Source organism: Pipistrellus kuhlii, unplaced genomic scaffold (genome assembly GCF_014108245.1).
Source record: "Pipistrellus kuhlii isolate mPipKuh1 unplaced genomic scaffold, mPipKuh1.p scaffold_m20_p_3, whole genome shotgun sequence".
NCBI classification, from domain to species: Eukaryota; Metazoa; Chordata; class Mammalia; order Chiroptera; family Vespertilionidae; genus Pipistrellus; species Pipistrellus kuhlii.
Window position 1 is genome coordinate 74,815,270 of NW_023425529.1, and position 16,660 is coordinate 74,831,929.

The 16,660-nt window shown below is 39.1% G+C and overlaps 1 protein-coding gene across 8 annotated transcripts in view; it reads right to left on the reverse strand.

Moving 5' to 3' along the window:
* Positions 1 to 3,003: 3,003 nt before the first annotated feature.
* Positions 3,004 to 16,660, reverse strand: part of POC1B (POC1 centriolar protein B) — a 109,121-nt gene continuing 95,464 nt past the window's right edge. For 7 of the 8 annotated variants that reach the window (XM_036454890.2, XM_036454883.2, XM_036454887.2 and 4 more), the window contains 2 exons: positions 7,987 to 8,205; positions 3,004 to 4,086 (listed from right to left, as the gene is read on the reverse strand). In XM_036454890.2, the coding sequence (XP_036310783.1) occupies positions 3,982 to 4,086; positions 7,987 to 8,205 (324 nt within the window). In that variant the 3' untranslated portion in view covers positions 3,004 to 3,981. The remainder of the gene's footprint in view (positions 4,087 to 7,986; positions 8,206 to 16,660) is intronic. The other variant, XM_036454888.2, reaches the window with a different exon arrangement.

A 16,660-nucleotide genomic window follows, 5' to 3' on the forward strand; every position in this document is an offset into this window, starting at 1 on the left:
GAATCTCTGATTGGCTGTTTCCTGCATGCCCTCTACTGGGGATTGAGGCCACAGCCTGGGCGTGTGCCCTGATCAGGAATTGAACTGGTGACCACTTTGGTTCCTGGGTTGATGCTCAACCACTGAGCAGCACTGGCTGGACAAAGACAAGGTTTTTAATAAAGAAGTTATATGCCTGTGACTATCTACCAAAACTTGTGCAGCAAGTAATTTATCAACAGATCATCCTATGAGGCATACTTTGCACAGAATCCCATTTTTTGTCCACACCATTTAATACAATACTTATCTTTGTATCTTTTCCATAGTATAGTTGAAATCCTATTATTTAGAAATGCAGTCCAGTAAAACAAAATGATTATAGCAATGCAGCTACATTTATTGAGTGCTTAACTCTTACTGAACTTATGCTAATCATTTCACAAACACAATTCACATTATTGCTTTCACCTTTTACAGTTAGGGAAATTTCTGCTTTGTATCTTTCCTGAAAGTCACACTATTACAGAAAAGCAAAGATGGAATTTGCACTCAAGTCTTTCCAGCATTAAACACTATGCATTTAAGCCCTAACTGGTTTGTCTCAGTTGATAGAGTGTCTTCCTGCGGACTCAAGGGTCCCAGGTTTTTTTTTTTTGTTTGTTTGTTTTTGTTTTTAAATATATATTTTATTGATTTTTTACAGAGAGGAAGGGAGAGAGATAGAGAGCTAGAAATATCGATGAGAGAGAAACATCGACCAGCTGCCTCTTGCACACCCCCTACCGGGGATGTGTCCGCAACCAAGGTACATGCCCTTGACCGGAATCGAACCCAGGACCTTTCAGTCCGCAGACCGATGCTCTACCACTGAGCCAAACCAGTTTTGGCGGGTCCCAGGTTTGATTCCAGTCAAGGGCATGTACCTTGGTTGCGGGCACAATCCCAGTAAGGGGTGTGCAAGAGGCAACTGATCAATGTTTCTCATCAATGTTTCAAACTCTCTATCCCTCTCCCATCTTCTCTATAAAAAAAATTAATAAAATATATAAAACAACAACAAAAAACACTATGCATTTAAGACTGATCTATAAAACAAATAGCAGGCCAGAACATTCAGTCCCCCACATTAAGCATCTAAAATTTACATCTAAATTTAGATCTAAAGCATCTAACATAGATGTCATTTCCTCTAGTCCACTCAGTCTAGTTTTTGCTGCTTTTGGCTCTAAGTGAAGAGCAATGTTTTAAAGCCCCTTGACTAAATGAAAATTCTCACTTATGCAACAGCTATTTGTTTAGCTTTTCTTATGGATGGTGCGAGGTGGGCAATCTAATGATGACGGTTAGGTGACAGCTCTTTGAGGTCACATCACAGAGGAAGAGGCAGAATTGTATTCTGTTGCAATCTGCTGTACCCGATATGCAGGCAGTGGATGGAGGGTTATTGTTTCATACAGGGCCATTAGAGAGAGCCTGCTGGAAAGGCAGTCTGAGAGCAGGGCTGGGTGAGCAGGCTGGAATGTTATGATATCAGAGAACAGAGTGTTCAGGGCAGAGGGAATGGCAAGCACAAATGCCCTCAGGGGGAGCTTATTTGGTTCTTCAAACGGAAGCAAAGAAGCCCTATGGCCAGAAGTTAGTGAGGGAGTGAGGGTGACTCAAGGGGGAAGGGTGCAGGTCCAAGAGGAGCTGGAAAGAGAGCACATCATGTACGACGTCTGGGCTTTTATGATGGGAAGACCTGAAGGGTTTTGGGCAAAGAGCCACGATTTTAATTCAGGTTTTCAAGAAGCACTCTGGCCTGCTGTACAGGTGACAGGAGGGAGACCAGCTGGAATTAACTGCAGAAGTCCAGGTAAGAGATGATGGTGGGTGATGTAGGTGGTGAGATGTGGCAGGGTTTTCATCTGTTCTGACAAGGTGGGCTGAGGGAATGGGACGTGCGGTGTGAGAGAAGAGTCGAGGATGACTCACTTCCAGGTCTTCAGCCTGAGCACCGGGAAGGCAGGTTGCCATTTATTGAGCCTGGATGACTAGGAGAGGAACTGGCTGGTGGGGGAGGGGGAACTGTGGGCAGCAGAATTTAGTTTTGGACGTATTTAGAGATGCCTACTAATCTTCTAAGTGGAGATGTTCATCAGGCAGCTGAATATACAAGTCAGAAAAGATGAGAGGCTGGAATCCGGTAAACACCAAGGAGAATCTGCAAAAGCTTAAAATAAGAGGAGGTGGGGGGAGCAGCGCAATTAAATGACTCTCTTGAAAAAGTTTCAAGGCATTTTAATTTATACCATCACTGTTTCTATACCACTCACAAAGGTCTGTGATGACTGTAAAAGAATGGGGCAGCATCATGCTGTAAGCAGCAGCTATAGCTAGATCAATGGTTTCTAAAGGGTGGGCTTCAGGCCAACAAACATCTATCTCACCCGGAGCTTCTCGGAGATGCACGTTATTGGGCTCCAGCGACCGACTGAATCCTACACTCTGGGAAGGGGGCCCAGGAAACCGTTTTGACAGGTTTTCCAGGAGGTAGTTATGCACATTAAAATGGAACCAGCCAGATAATAACAAGTTTAGAATTTCCAGGTTTCAATCATTAAAAAAAGGAACAACATTTTTTTATGGGTAAAATGTCTTTATTGTTTGAAGCATAAAAAAAGAATAAACAAAGTCAGTATGACATTTCATTTCTTACTTAATCTTCTCAATGAGTTTATAAAAATACTTGCCACTTAGTCTGTATAGACTCTTGAAAATGTCTAGAAGTTTATATATGATATAAAAAGGCATTTAAAACATGAGATAATAAAAAATCACCTCACTAATACAACTGAAGTTGCTTTGAGAAAAATTTCTACATATAGACTGACTCCTACATAAATAGGACCTCACTCTTTCTTGTTTTCCAACACATGCATAGCATTTTTTCCATGTAACCTATAGACCATCTTCCCTCACCCTCTTTGTCCTTGATATAAGTTAACAGAAAAGCAAGCTAAAATTCATGTTGCTTTTCCCCCCATTTAATCTATTTTGCTGAAGCTAAAACAAAATTCTTAACTTGTAACCAAGATCTTTTAGCACACCTGGCTCATTTTCATTTAGTTTCAAATCACAGTTCAGTTAATTGTGATGATGTAAATGTATTTTTAAAAATATCTATTATTCAGCTGCCAAAATCATACCAAGCAACATTTCTGAAGCATGTGAACATATATGGTGTATATCTGTAAGTATTGCTGCTGCATCATTCTGGCTTTTGAGACGAATGAAATCATAGTAAGGTAATCTTTGTAAACTGAGATTATAAGTTAAAATACAACTCAAAGCATTCAGCTATGAAAGAAAGATGTGTGCTTCACATATTTTTAACTTCATTTTCTTTCAGGTTGGTCAAAGATAAACAATATAAAACATACATTAAATAAAAGCCTGCTGACCTATGTCATACATGTACTGTTGCAAATTAAAATAAGTGTACTCTTGCTGTGGAAGTTCTGTGTTTTGGAAATATTTATACGATCATCTTTTCAAGGCATTGGTAAAAAAGGATAAATGTTTTCTTTGAACATATAGGATGCTATTTTAGAGGAGAGTTATGTTCCCCTAAGAGTTCTCACTAAAAAAATACATCAATTGCTTAAAAGGAATTGTATGAACATAGTTAATCTGAAGTGATTTAACAATGCAATCCAAAGACTTGGTTACTTTTCTGGTGGGGTTTAGACTACATGGGAAAAATAATATGGGGAAAATAGAGCCACTTGAATGCATATCACTTTATTACTGCAATCATAAACGGTAATGATTTGAAATAGTCTTTGACATTGATTTGTGAATTTAAGTTCATCCTTAATTATGCCTTTTCTTCTGCTGCTCACCCTTGTAAGAAATGCCATGATGATTAGCACATGGTTGTGTCCCATGGTGATTCCTGTATTGCCTTCCGGTGTATGTACATGAGATCATTCATCGTGCCTCTGCTCACTTTTCTATTTAGATTTTCTGTTGCATGGCGTGGCAAAGCCTTTGCTGATTTTCAAGGCAGTCTCTCAGCTTATCCTCTGTCAAAGTCAATCGCTGCTCCAAGATTGAAACAGTCTGCAAAAAGGAGAACAAAATAATCAATGATGATGAGGACAATGATGATAAATCTCTGCAAAGGAGGTCTTCTTAGAACCAGAATGCCTACCCTTTTGCCAGGAAGTTGGCTCAAAAATGGGCCCCAGAACTTGTTCTGCCTCTGGGCTGTACTCCAGGGCAAAGCACTGTCAAGCAGTTTGAAGAAAAGAAAAAAAGAAAAAAGAAAAAAGAAAAAAACTAAAAACTGATGCATTTGAGGAAAAACAGAAAAGATCTTCCAAAGCATCGATGATAGGGAAGAGGCCACATGCGGAGATCTAAGTGGTATGGGGAGAAGGGTGGGGCTACAATGCCACATGCCTAGACCATCACTGGCCATTCTATCATAGTCAATGACAGATCATATCTATACCACCTTAGTCTGCTGGCTATCTAGTTTACTTTGAAAAAACCATAATGCTTGCCTCTAGTTCTCATGTCCCAAAGATGATAATAGCACTTCAAAGGGTTGTTAGGAAGACTGAATGAAATGATGTGTCAAAAATGCCAGTTAATGAAAGAGAAACACCACATGACCTCATTCATTTATGGATAATAAAGAACATTATAAACTGATGAACCAAAAGATAGATATAGAGACAGTAAAGTAACAAGCAAACTGTCAAATTACAGTGGGGAGGGAAGGGAGATCTGGGGGAGATAAGAGATCAACTGAAGGACTTGTATACATGCATATAAGTACAACCAATGGACACAAAACTCTGGGGAGGGTGGGTATGTATGGGTGAGGGGGCAATGGTAAAATATGTACACAGATAATTTAATAAAAAAATTTTTTTTAAATGCCTCAGCTAGTGTCTGGCACACAGGACATGATGAATCTTAGCTAGTCTAATGCCTTCAGCTAATAAATAAGTATATGAACACATACATACACACACACACACACACACACACACACACACACACACACGACTACTCTTAAATTTGGGAAATCAAATTTTTTTTGTGATATTGACTTCGTATTCAGTCTTTTGCATCTTTTAAAACAACTTTTACTATAAAACTAGAGGCCCAGTGCATGAAATTCGTGTAGTTGGAGGAGGGTGTGTGTGTGTGTGTGTGTGTGTGTGTGTGTGTCTCAGCCTGGCCTGTGCCCTTTAGCAGTCTGGAAACCCTCAGGGGATGTCTGACTGATGTCCCAAGGGGAGCAGGCCTAAGCAGACAGTCGGACATCCTTAGCACTGTGTGGAAGTGGGAGAAGTTCCTTCCTGCCATAGGCCACTGTGCCAGCTATGAACCCGTCTCAGGGCTCCTGCATTGAACTTCTGCGCCCTGGTGCTCAGTGTGCCTCATAGCAACCAGTCGTTCGGCTGTTTAGTCAATTTGCATATTAGCCTTTTATTATATAGGCTAAAACAGATTCAGGAAGCCACATAAAGGACGCGTTACAATGACTTTTCATGAGAAACTCTTCTAATCAGCACCCAGGTCCAGCACTAGAACTCGGCCAGCCACCCAGGTGCCTTTCCAGGTGTCTGTCAGAATCACCACTCCTGCCTGCTCTCTTAACAGTTACTATCCTGACCATTACAGTATCACTTTCTTTTATTTCTTTATCATTTTACATTTCGGGTATACATCCCCAGACACTTTAATTTTGTCATAACCATTCTAAAGCGTTAATATGCATTTCATCTTTTACTAATCAACTAGAGGCACGGTGCATCTGTGGGGTCTGGCCAGCCCACACCAATTGAAGTAGGGGGACTGACTGGGGGTGGGGCTGGCCGGGGGGAGGGGCTGAGGGTGGTTGGCCAGCTGGCCCTGCCCCTGGTCGAACTCCTGGTCTAATTTCTGGTCGAGGGGACAATTTGCATATTAGCCTTTTATTATATAGAATAGGCTGCTATCCCTTCTCTTCCTTTTCTTTACAAGTGCTGTCAGGCTGAGAACATGTGAAGGCAGAGTTCCCACAAGTCTGGACTTTAGGAATGGAACACCCAGGTCCAGCACAGTCCGCTCTTCTACCCTCCTTGTCTTCGATCATTTGGCAGTTGGACTCAAAGGCTGGTAAGACTTAGGCTAGATCCCTTGGTAAGACTGTAAGTGGAAGTCTGTTTTTTCATTAGAAGGCACATTACTAAGGTTTGGTTGTTTCTCTTTTCGTAATGTTAGTAACTACTCAATGCTGAGAGCTCTGAATTCTTTGGAGTTGTAAGTGATGATACTAAATTCCATCTTTAAAAATATATTAGGGTAATTTATAAATAAGAGACATTTCCCTCATCTACTATTTGGTTATGTAGAGTTCATAGGGGAAAGGCCAGGTAAATCTTGGTTATTTCAGCAGCAAGTTTCAAGATAATGAATAAGTGCTCTATCATCCTTTGAAAGTAACCTATTTTTAAAACTGTTATTATTTATAGCTTTTGCTTTCATATTTGATAGTACAGATCATGACAAGTTAAAAATAACAATGATGCTGGTAATGTTCTGCTATTTCTTGAGTGCCTACTATGAGTCAAGTATTTTACCAGATACTTTATATACATTATCACAATTCCACATGCTAAAGGTGTTAAAAATATTATCAACATCTTTAACAATATACTCCATTTATTTTCCATCTAAACATAATTTCATTTAAATTTATTTCTAATTATAGTTCAGTAAAGATAGTAACACTGCAGCTGAGTTAGAAGCCCAGTCACCTGTAAATAAAGTGAATCAGAACATGTCTGTGTTACTGGTACTGGCCCACAGATTCACTGTTCATGTTTTGCAAGTGTGCTGCGCCTGCTTTTAACCACTTTCATATGTAAAAGCCAGCCAGCTATTCAAAATTGAAGATAAAAAAATCATGCAGACATTCAATAAAGCTTAACGTGATTCATTTATCTGTAAATCAGGCCAAAGGAAGTAGAAATGGGTGAAGCTGAAAGAGTGGAGAATGAAAACATTCACATGAGAGATGTATGAGGACTCAACACTGCATGCAAGAGTGCAGTGAGGCAGTTGTGGCAGTGTGGGGAATAGCCAGCCAGGACTGAATTTGCTGAATGTTTTTACTCTGTATTTAGTGGCTTTAAACCCTGGCTATCACACAAAATCCTATGGGGTGATTGAAAGACCTTATCCCAGACCAATGTAAATAAATTCTCCAGAGATGAGAATAGGACATCTGAATGCTTATGAACTACCCAAGTGATTATAATGTATAGACAGGGTTGAGAACATAATAAGATTATTTCTATGTAGGACCTATTTCAACTAGAAATATTTATTCTGGAAAAGTAAATGACATATCCAGATCACATTACAACCTCTTCTTATAACTGTGACAAGACTGTTTTGATGAATACTGGTATTCTTAGTCTATGTATCAAAGAGGAACAAAAGAAAACTTCTTCAAAGGAAATACTGAATCAGCGAAGTTGGAAAAGAAACCTTTGGTGGTTTCAACACAACACTCCCCTTAAATGAAGTCTATATCTCCTGACCAAGAATTGGAAGACCTTTGGTATATTAACATCCATGGTATTCTTTCTTTGCAAAGGTAAACTGGTAAGATTCTAAAATGGGAATGCAAACCCTATCACCTGCAGAAGAACTCAGCATCAATGCAAGAAGCTCTGGAATGAGGGGATAGCAAGAATATCTTCAGAGTGAAGAAACTGTAAACACTGCCAGTAGTTCTTTCTAACCAGAAATAATTAATCCCAATACATTTGTCTTTTGGCCCTAAATATGCCACTGAAAATGTCCTAATCTGAACATATCAATACTTCTTAGGCTAAAACATTGCTACCTAGATTAAAAGAGAGGAATTTACCCCTACTCTGCTAATTCTACAACCTGCTGTAACCAGGATTGTTCTGCATATCTTGCCCCCCAGGGCAAAGCATAGCAATTCACCTGTGTCAGAACATTGAGCTGTTCCATAATATGCTCTAAAGCTTCAGTCACAGCGAGTGGTATGCTTCTTTGATTCTCAGAAGGGAGGTCACTCATGTCTTCTGATTTCTTTTTCAAGGTTGTTTGTGGATATTCTGATGACATTAAAGAAGGATTCAAGAAATATTTGCTCAGCTCTTCATCCTTGTCTGGTGGAGTTCTAGCAACAGTGTCCGTTGTCTTTGACATCATAGAAAGAAGAAAAAGAGTTCGTTACATTGTCCAAACTTTAAAATAATATATCCATAAAAGTTTTCAATATTCTCCTTCTAAAAGCCCAGCTTTTCTTTAATTGTTTATCCTCAACCATGACAAAGTATGGAAATTACAATTATAACAAGAAACTAAAGCTAAAAATTAACGCAGAAAATTCACAGTTTTCCTTTATTTTTTTCTATGGACTACATTTTGCATGTATCTGTCTGAGAGATTAGCTATTCTATCGTTAAAAGATTGTTAGATGCACTCTAATTCTTAATCAAATATTACATTCATTAAGGTGATTATTATTATTTTTAAATGTAAAATAATAAGAATTGGTGAGGATGTGAAGAAATTGGAACGCTTGTGTATTGCTGATGTATGAAATACTGCAGTTCCTGTAAAAACAGTTTCACTGCTCCTCAAAAGTTAAGCATAGAATTACCATATGATCAATTCCACTCCTAGATATATACCTTAAATAATTGAAATCAGGAACTTGAACAGATATTCGTACACCAATGTGAAAAGTATCATTGTTCAAAATAGCCAAAGGTGAAAACAACCCAATATCCACCATCAGATAAATGTATAAACAATAGACTATTACTTAGCCATAAACATAAATGGAATTCTGATATATGCTACAACATGGATGAACATTATGCTAAGTGAAATAAGCCAGAACAAAAGAAAACACTGTATAATTCTACATACATGAGGTACCTAGAATAAGCAAATTGAGAGACAGAAAGTAGAGTAGGAGTTACTATGAGCTGGGAGGAGGGAAATGTAGAGTTTTGTACCTATTGTTTAATGGCTACAGAGCTTCTGTTTGGAATGATGAAAAAGTTCTTAAAATAGATACTGGGAATGGTTACAATAGTCTTGTAAATAATTACTTAATGCCAGTGAATTACACTTAGAAATGGTTAAAATCTAAGTTTTATGTTATGTATATTTTACCACAATAAAATAAAGATGCAGAAAAAAAACTCAAAATATGTCAGTGAGCAATCTGTAAATACAATTAAGAAAAACAATTCCACTTACAATAGCATAAAAATATACTTAGAAATAAATTTAATAAAATAAGTATAAGACTTATACACTGAAAACTATAAACCATCATTGAAAGAAATTAAAGATTAAAGAAATGGAAAGACATCCCATATGACCATGTTTATGGATCACAAGATTTAGTATTGTTAAAATGGCACTACTCCCCAAATTAATATATACAACAGATTCAATCCAGTTATTATCAGAATCCCAGCTGCCTTTTTAAAAGAAATTGGCAAACTGATCTTAAAATTCATATGGGAATGCAAGGTTCCCAGAATAGCCACCATTGAACCAAAGAACAAAGCTAGAGAATGCATACTTCCTAATTTCAAAACTTATTACAAAACTACAGTTCTCAAGACTGTGTGGCACTGCCACAAAGATAGACATACAGATCAATGGATTAGAATTCAAGTCTAAAAATAAACCCTTCCATTTACAGTTGTTTGATTTTGACAAAGTTGCTAGACAATTTAATGGGATAAATGGTGTCTTTTCAACAAATAGTACTGGGAAAAGAATGGATTTGGGCCCTTACCTCACATCATATACAAAATCAACTCATTCATCCATATAATACAATTGATTTCTTAATTGTTTTCCTTATATATAAGGAAAAAACTATAAAAATATTAAAAGAAAACATAGAAGTAAAATTTCCTAACCTTAGAGTACAAAGAGGCGTCTTATACATAACACCAAAAATACACATTAATGAATAAATAAATAGGTCCTTATCAAAATTAAAAACTTTTGTGCATAAAAAAATCAACAAGAAAATGGGGAAAACCCACAGAATGGGAGAACATATTTTTAAATCATATATTTATATGAAACTTGCATGAAGAACACTCAAAGATCTCTATATCTCAAAGATAGAAAGCAAATAACCAAATTAAAAAATAATCAAAAGATCTGAATAGACACTTTTCCAAAGAAGTTACACAAGTGGCTAATACGCAAATAAAAAGATGCTCATTATTATTAGGAAAATGCAAATCAAAATCACAATGAGATACCACTTCACTAGGATGACTAAAATAAAAAGGACAGAATATAAGTGTTAATAAAGACATAGAGAATTTGGAACCCTAATACATTGCTGGTGGGACTACAGAATGGTACAGTTGGGTAATTCCTCAAAATGTTAAACTAGATAAAGCATGCCAAACTCCCGGCCCGCAACAAATATTTTTTGTGGCCCAGCAATATAACAGTGTGTAAAAAAATGTTTTAATAAAAATTTCATAACTTAATTTTTACAATATTCTGTTATACATAATCCTATATAATAAAAGCCTAACGTCTGGTTGTCTGGTCAGTGGTTGAACCAATCAAAGCGTAATATGCTAAGGCCACTCAACCACTCACTATGACGTGCACTGACCACCAGGGGGCAGACACTCCAATCAATAGGTTAGCTTGCTGTTGGGGTCCAGCCTATCAGGACTGAGTGAGATGGGCCAGATGTGCCCTGGAGCCCTCCTGTGGTCCCTCCCCAGCTAGCCAAACTTCCATGTTCCTCCCCAGCCTCGATCATGCACTGGTGGGGTCTCTTAGCCTGGCCTGAGCCTTCTTGCAATCTGGGCTGAGGGACTCCCCGCTACCCCCCCCCCCCCCCCCCACAAGTCCACAAATTTCATGCACCAAGCCTCTAGTTATTAATAGTGAACTACAACATTCACTAATGACGGCTTACTATAATCGTGTTGCATTCATTTCCCTTATGTGCCTTACCCACAGGCGAACCATTTCTCTCCACGAATACTAGCAGGGAATATTTTAGCAGCTGACTGCCACATCATTAGTCTTGTACTGACTTGTTTGGTGTGCACAACAAAAAATATTTCGCTTTTGGAGAAACAAGAAAAATAGGTTTATTTGTGTTACGCTTATTAATTTGTGCAGTTATTCGGTGTCTGGTAAGTTATTGTTCAAGAAAAAATATTCATTTTTATTAAAATGTTCTATTATTTTATGTTACTGATTACTCATTTATTTTAGCCCTTTGTATTCAGCATGTCTCTATTGAAATAAACCTACATTTCTATGAAAATTGAAGCTTTTATTTTTTTTGCAGCCCACATAAACTTAAATCGTGTTTATTTGCCCTGTTGTTAGACTTGGAGTTTGACATGCTTGTATTAGATGATCCAGCAATTCCACTCCTTGGTAAGTGCCCAAGAGAAATTAAAACATACATTCAAGTCATAGCAGCATTATTCATAATCACCAAGGAAATGGAAACAATCTTTATGCAACCAAATGCTGTAATAATGAGTGGATAAGCAAAATGCAGTACATCCTTACAAAGGATATTACTAGTTTTTACAAAAAGGAATGAAGTAAATATACATGCTACAACATAGATAAATCTTAAAAACATTAGGCTAAGTTACAGAAGCTGTATACAAAGGCCACACATTGTTTGATTCTATGCATATGAAATGGTCAGAATAGACAAATACAGGAAGACAGCTGAGATTAGTGATTACAGGGACTGGGAAGAGGGAAAATTGGTAATGGGTACGTCACTGATAAAAATGTTCTCAAGTTCTTTTTGGAGTGATGAAATATTCTAAAATTAGACAGTGGCGATGGCTATACAATTTTGTGAATATACTAAAAACCAATGATCTATATATTTTAAAAGGGCGAATTCTATAGTATGTGAATTATATCTCATTAAAGCTATTAAGGAGACAAGCAAAAATCCAAATATATGTGTCATAGAAGTTTGTGTTTTTAAAATTTTTAATCAGTTTTTCATTTCTGGTTATTACTTGGGACATGAGAGATTACTTGACAGAAATTACCTCAAACATGGAAAGTGTACTTCTAATAATAATGATAACCAGGGAGGGGGGAGTGAAGAAGGAAGGGGGAGAAAAGGAAAATGACAATGAAAATTAGCACTATAGAGCTTACTGTATATGCACCTGGACTATTTCAATTGCTTTACACATCTTAACTGGTTTAATCCTCACAATAATCCTACCAGGTAGGTTCTACTATTATTCCCACTTCATAAATGAGAAAACAGAGGTACAGATTAAATCACTTATTCAATGACACAGAGGCAGGGAAGACACAGGACACAACTAATCCAAGAGATGCTAGGACTTCGGGTACTGTAACCTTGGGATCAGACCACTGTTCCCCATGATACTTCTAATCATCTTTTAAGAAAATAAAATTTTTTGCCCTAACCGGTATGGCTCAGTAGAGAGAGCATTGGCCCGTGGACTGAGGGGTCCCAGGTTTGATTCTGGTCAAGGGCATGTACCTTGGTTGCAGGCACATCCCTTGTAGGGGGTTTGCAGGAGGCCGCTGATCCCGTGCTTCTCTCTCATTGATGTTTCTAACTCTCTTTCCCTCTCCCTTCCTCTCTGTAAAAAAAGAAAAAATTTTAAAAAAATCAATAAAATATATATTTTTTTTTAAAGAAAAGAAAAACTTTCAAGATCCAAGATGGCTGCGCCCAGGTGAGCACCTAGCTGCAGCCGCACACAACAATTTCAATAAAATACAACTAAAATATAAAACGGACATTGCCCAGAACTACAGGAAGGTTGACTGACTGGAAATTCTACAGCGAGAAGCAAGGAGAAAACAAGAAGGAGGCGCGGAGGAGCTGGAAAAGCCCAAGGTATGGAGACGCGGCACGGAGAGGACGGAGCCGGAGAGGAGGGAGGCCGAGTGCCTGGCGGGCGTTCCCTAGCGGAAAGGAGATAAAACTCCGACTGTGCTGGGCCCCCAACTGCTCTGAACCCCAGTTTTAGGCCAGACCCCAGGGACTCAGGCTCAGCCATAGGGAGCCGGGCTGTAAGGCGGAACCCCGGGGAGAGGCAAAAGGAGGTCCCGGAGGCACGCACACTGCGCGCAGAGAAGGGACGGTCGGCTGTGCCGCGGGATTGCCCTGACGGGAAGGAGACTGGGGCTCCAGACTGCTCTGAACGCCACCTCCAACTCCACTTCCAACTGAACTGAACCCCAATTCCGGGCTCATTGGGGGAGAGCATAGACTGTATGGCAGCAGGCGAAAATCGAGGGCACCTTTCTCTCAGAGGCGCCGGCAGCAGCGAGCACTGAAGGACCCGCATAGGGCGGGGCTGACAGAAGCCAAAGCTGCAGGCTCCACCCTGAAACCCCATCCCATCTGTAACTGCGAAATGCGACAACAAAATAGATCACAAATGAAAGAAATGGAGGACAAAAAGCGTCTGGATATAGAGTTCAAATCTACGCTTATAAGGTTTTTCAAGAATTTCCTAGAAAAGATGGTTAAGGCCTATAAGAATATGAAAAGAGATCAACTAGAATTAATAAGGAGTCAACAAGAAATGATAAGGGATCAACAAGAAATAAAGAATACATTGTCTGAAATAAAAAATATTTTACAGAGTCCTAAAAACAGAAGGGAAGATCGCAAGAATCAAGTCAAAGATTTGGAACATAAAGAGCCAGAAGACACTCCTCCACAGAAGCTAGAAGGCAAGAGAATCCAGAAAATTGAAGATAATGTAAGAAACCTCTGGGACAACTTCAAGCAAACCAACATCAGAATTATGGGGGTTCCAGAAGATGAGAGAGAGCAAGATATCGAAAACATACTGAAAGAAATAGTGACAGAAAACTTCCCCCACCTGGTGAAAGAATTAGACTTACAAGTCCAGGAAGCGCACAGAACTCCAAACAAAAGGAATCCAAAGAGGACCACACCGAGACACATCATTATTAAAATTCCAAGAGCAAAAAACAAAGAGAGAATATTAAAAGAAGCAAGAGCAAAGAAGGTAGTTACCTATAAAGGAGCACCTATACGATTGTCAGCTGACTTCTCAACAGAAACCATGCAGGCCAGAAGGGAATGGCAAGAAATATTCAAGGTGATGAATAGCAAGAACCTACAGCCAAAAATAATCTACCCAGCAAAGCTATCACTCAGAATCGAAGGCCAGATAAAGAGCTTCACTAATAAAAAAAAGCTAAAGGAGTTCATCACCACCAAACCAGAATTATATGAATTGCTGAAGGGGGTTCTTTCAGAAGAGAAAGTAAACAAAGATAAAAATTATGAACAACAAATACGTAACTATCAACAAGTGAATCTAAAAACCAAGGAAATTAAAAAAATCTGATGAACAATATTAACTGTTGAATATAATAGAATCAGAGGTATGGAAGGGGAGTGAACTGACGATTCTTGGGGAAAAGGGGAGAGGGGGGCGTGGGAAGAGACTGAACATAAACTGTGCACCTATGGATGAGGACAATGGGGAGAGGGGAAAGGGCAGAGGGTGGGGTGGGAACCTGGTGGAGGAGAGCAATGGTGGAGGGGAAAAAAAGGAACATTTGTAATAATATGAACAATAAAAATTTATAAAAAAAAAAAAAAAAGAAACTTTCAAGTTTCTCTCTCTCATAATCTTATTAATTCACCATTTGTTGAAAACAATAACAAAGTCAAAATCCACATTTAGAGCTCAAGTTTATTTTACAAGTATGTATAAAATGCGTTTTAGTACTTCTACTTAGCCATGTGCGTCTTACTCAGGGTCTTCTCATCTGTTCACTCAATGGACATTTCTGGAGCCGGTTCCATGCCAGGCACTGTTTTGAGTGACGAGGACATAATAGTGGGCAGCACAACCCTAGACCCTGCTCCCCTGAAGTTTAGATTCTGATGCCTTCAGTCTTTTGATGTATTTTCTTCCTCAGAGATCTATTAACTTACTAGAGGTCCGATCCAAAAAATTCGTGCCCTGGGGGAAGGGGGGCGGGGGTCCCTCAGCCCAGCCTGCACCCTCTTGCAGACGGACATCCCTCTCACAGTCTGGAGCCCTCGCTCCTTACCACCCACCTGCTTACTGCTCCTTACCACTCGGCTCGCTCCTCCTTAGCGCTGCCTCAGAGGCTGGCTTCTGGCTGAGTGTCACTCCTCCTGTGGGAGCACACTGACCACCAGGGGGCAGCTCTTGTGTTAAGCATCTGCCCTCTGGTGGTCAGAACTCATTATAGTGATTGGTCGTTTTGCCATTAGGTCAATTTGCATATTAGGCTTTTATTATATAGGATATTTTTGTTTTATTGTCTAGCAGGCTATATTTACCTCTAAAATTCATTGTGGTCTCTGAGAAGTTATGCTTTGTATTCCCAAATTTTCCACATCTGTGATATGCCTGACATGTTAGAGGGTGAACCTAAAATATCTGTGAGAATGCCTTTTTAGGGGACGAAGCACTCATTAAAATCCACACCCCAAAACAATCACATCACTATCACTTGCAATCACTCAACTCCACATGAGAAAGAAAACCTAACATGGTCCTTAAAATGTCCAGAAGCAGAATTTCATCAAGCACAGCTCATGAAAACACAAATTACCCTAAAGGATTTTAGATGCTTCTCATCAGATATACCCAGAAGTGCCCATGACCTCTACCTATTCATTCTCTGAGCTAAAGGAACCTGGAAATAACATACAACACTTACTTACCTGCCCAGCTATTGGCTGGCGGCAAAGACCGAAACAACAGCAGGTTTAAATAGACCGCAGAATATTCAAAGGATTCACCAAGAAGCCCTGCCTCACTATCACAGTCTGCATTCTTGGTCCCAGCAGCCCCTTCACTGCTTGTGAACAATGCTGGGATGGCCATGCACAACCATCGCCCCAAACAAGCCATTCTTCTCTGCCTGCACTGGCCTTCTCTGCCTTCCTAGCGCAACTGGATCTTTTTGTGCTCTCAATTTCAGCATGACTGTCAACTTCAGAACAGCATCCCTGCCTTTCCCTTCTCTACACAGCATCCCAATGCTTCTGTCAGAACAGATCAGAGTTTGTGTTTACATATTTGTTCCTTGTTTTACTGTCTCCTTCATTAGACTGAACTATGCCCACTCTTTTCACCACTGCATCCTCTGGACTTAGCAAGAACTTGAATATTTTTTAATGTGTTAGCCACTTTATGCAGATCTTACTACCACTCTCACATATGAAAACCAAACTATAACCAAGACAGTCTTTCTTTACACAACATACCTAAGTATGTGCACACATAGCTGCAAATATAGTCATGTTGTAGTAGCAGCTGCAGCTGTTCCTGGGAAAATCCTCAATCTAATTAACAATCAGCCTTTAAACTCTGGGGTTTGCAGTCAGGGCAGTTAGTGAAGGAAGGGAAAAGAAAAGATTTAAGATCACAGTCTAAATTTCAATACACCTTAATAGTGGTTTTCTTGCTGTGCCCACCAATGAATACATTAATATCTTATGACATATGAAGTTGAAAAAAGAGGAGAAGGTATAGACAGAGAGAAGAAAAGGGACTAGATCTCCACCCCACATTAGCCAACTGACATATTT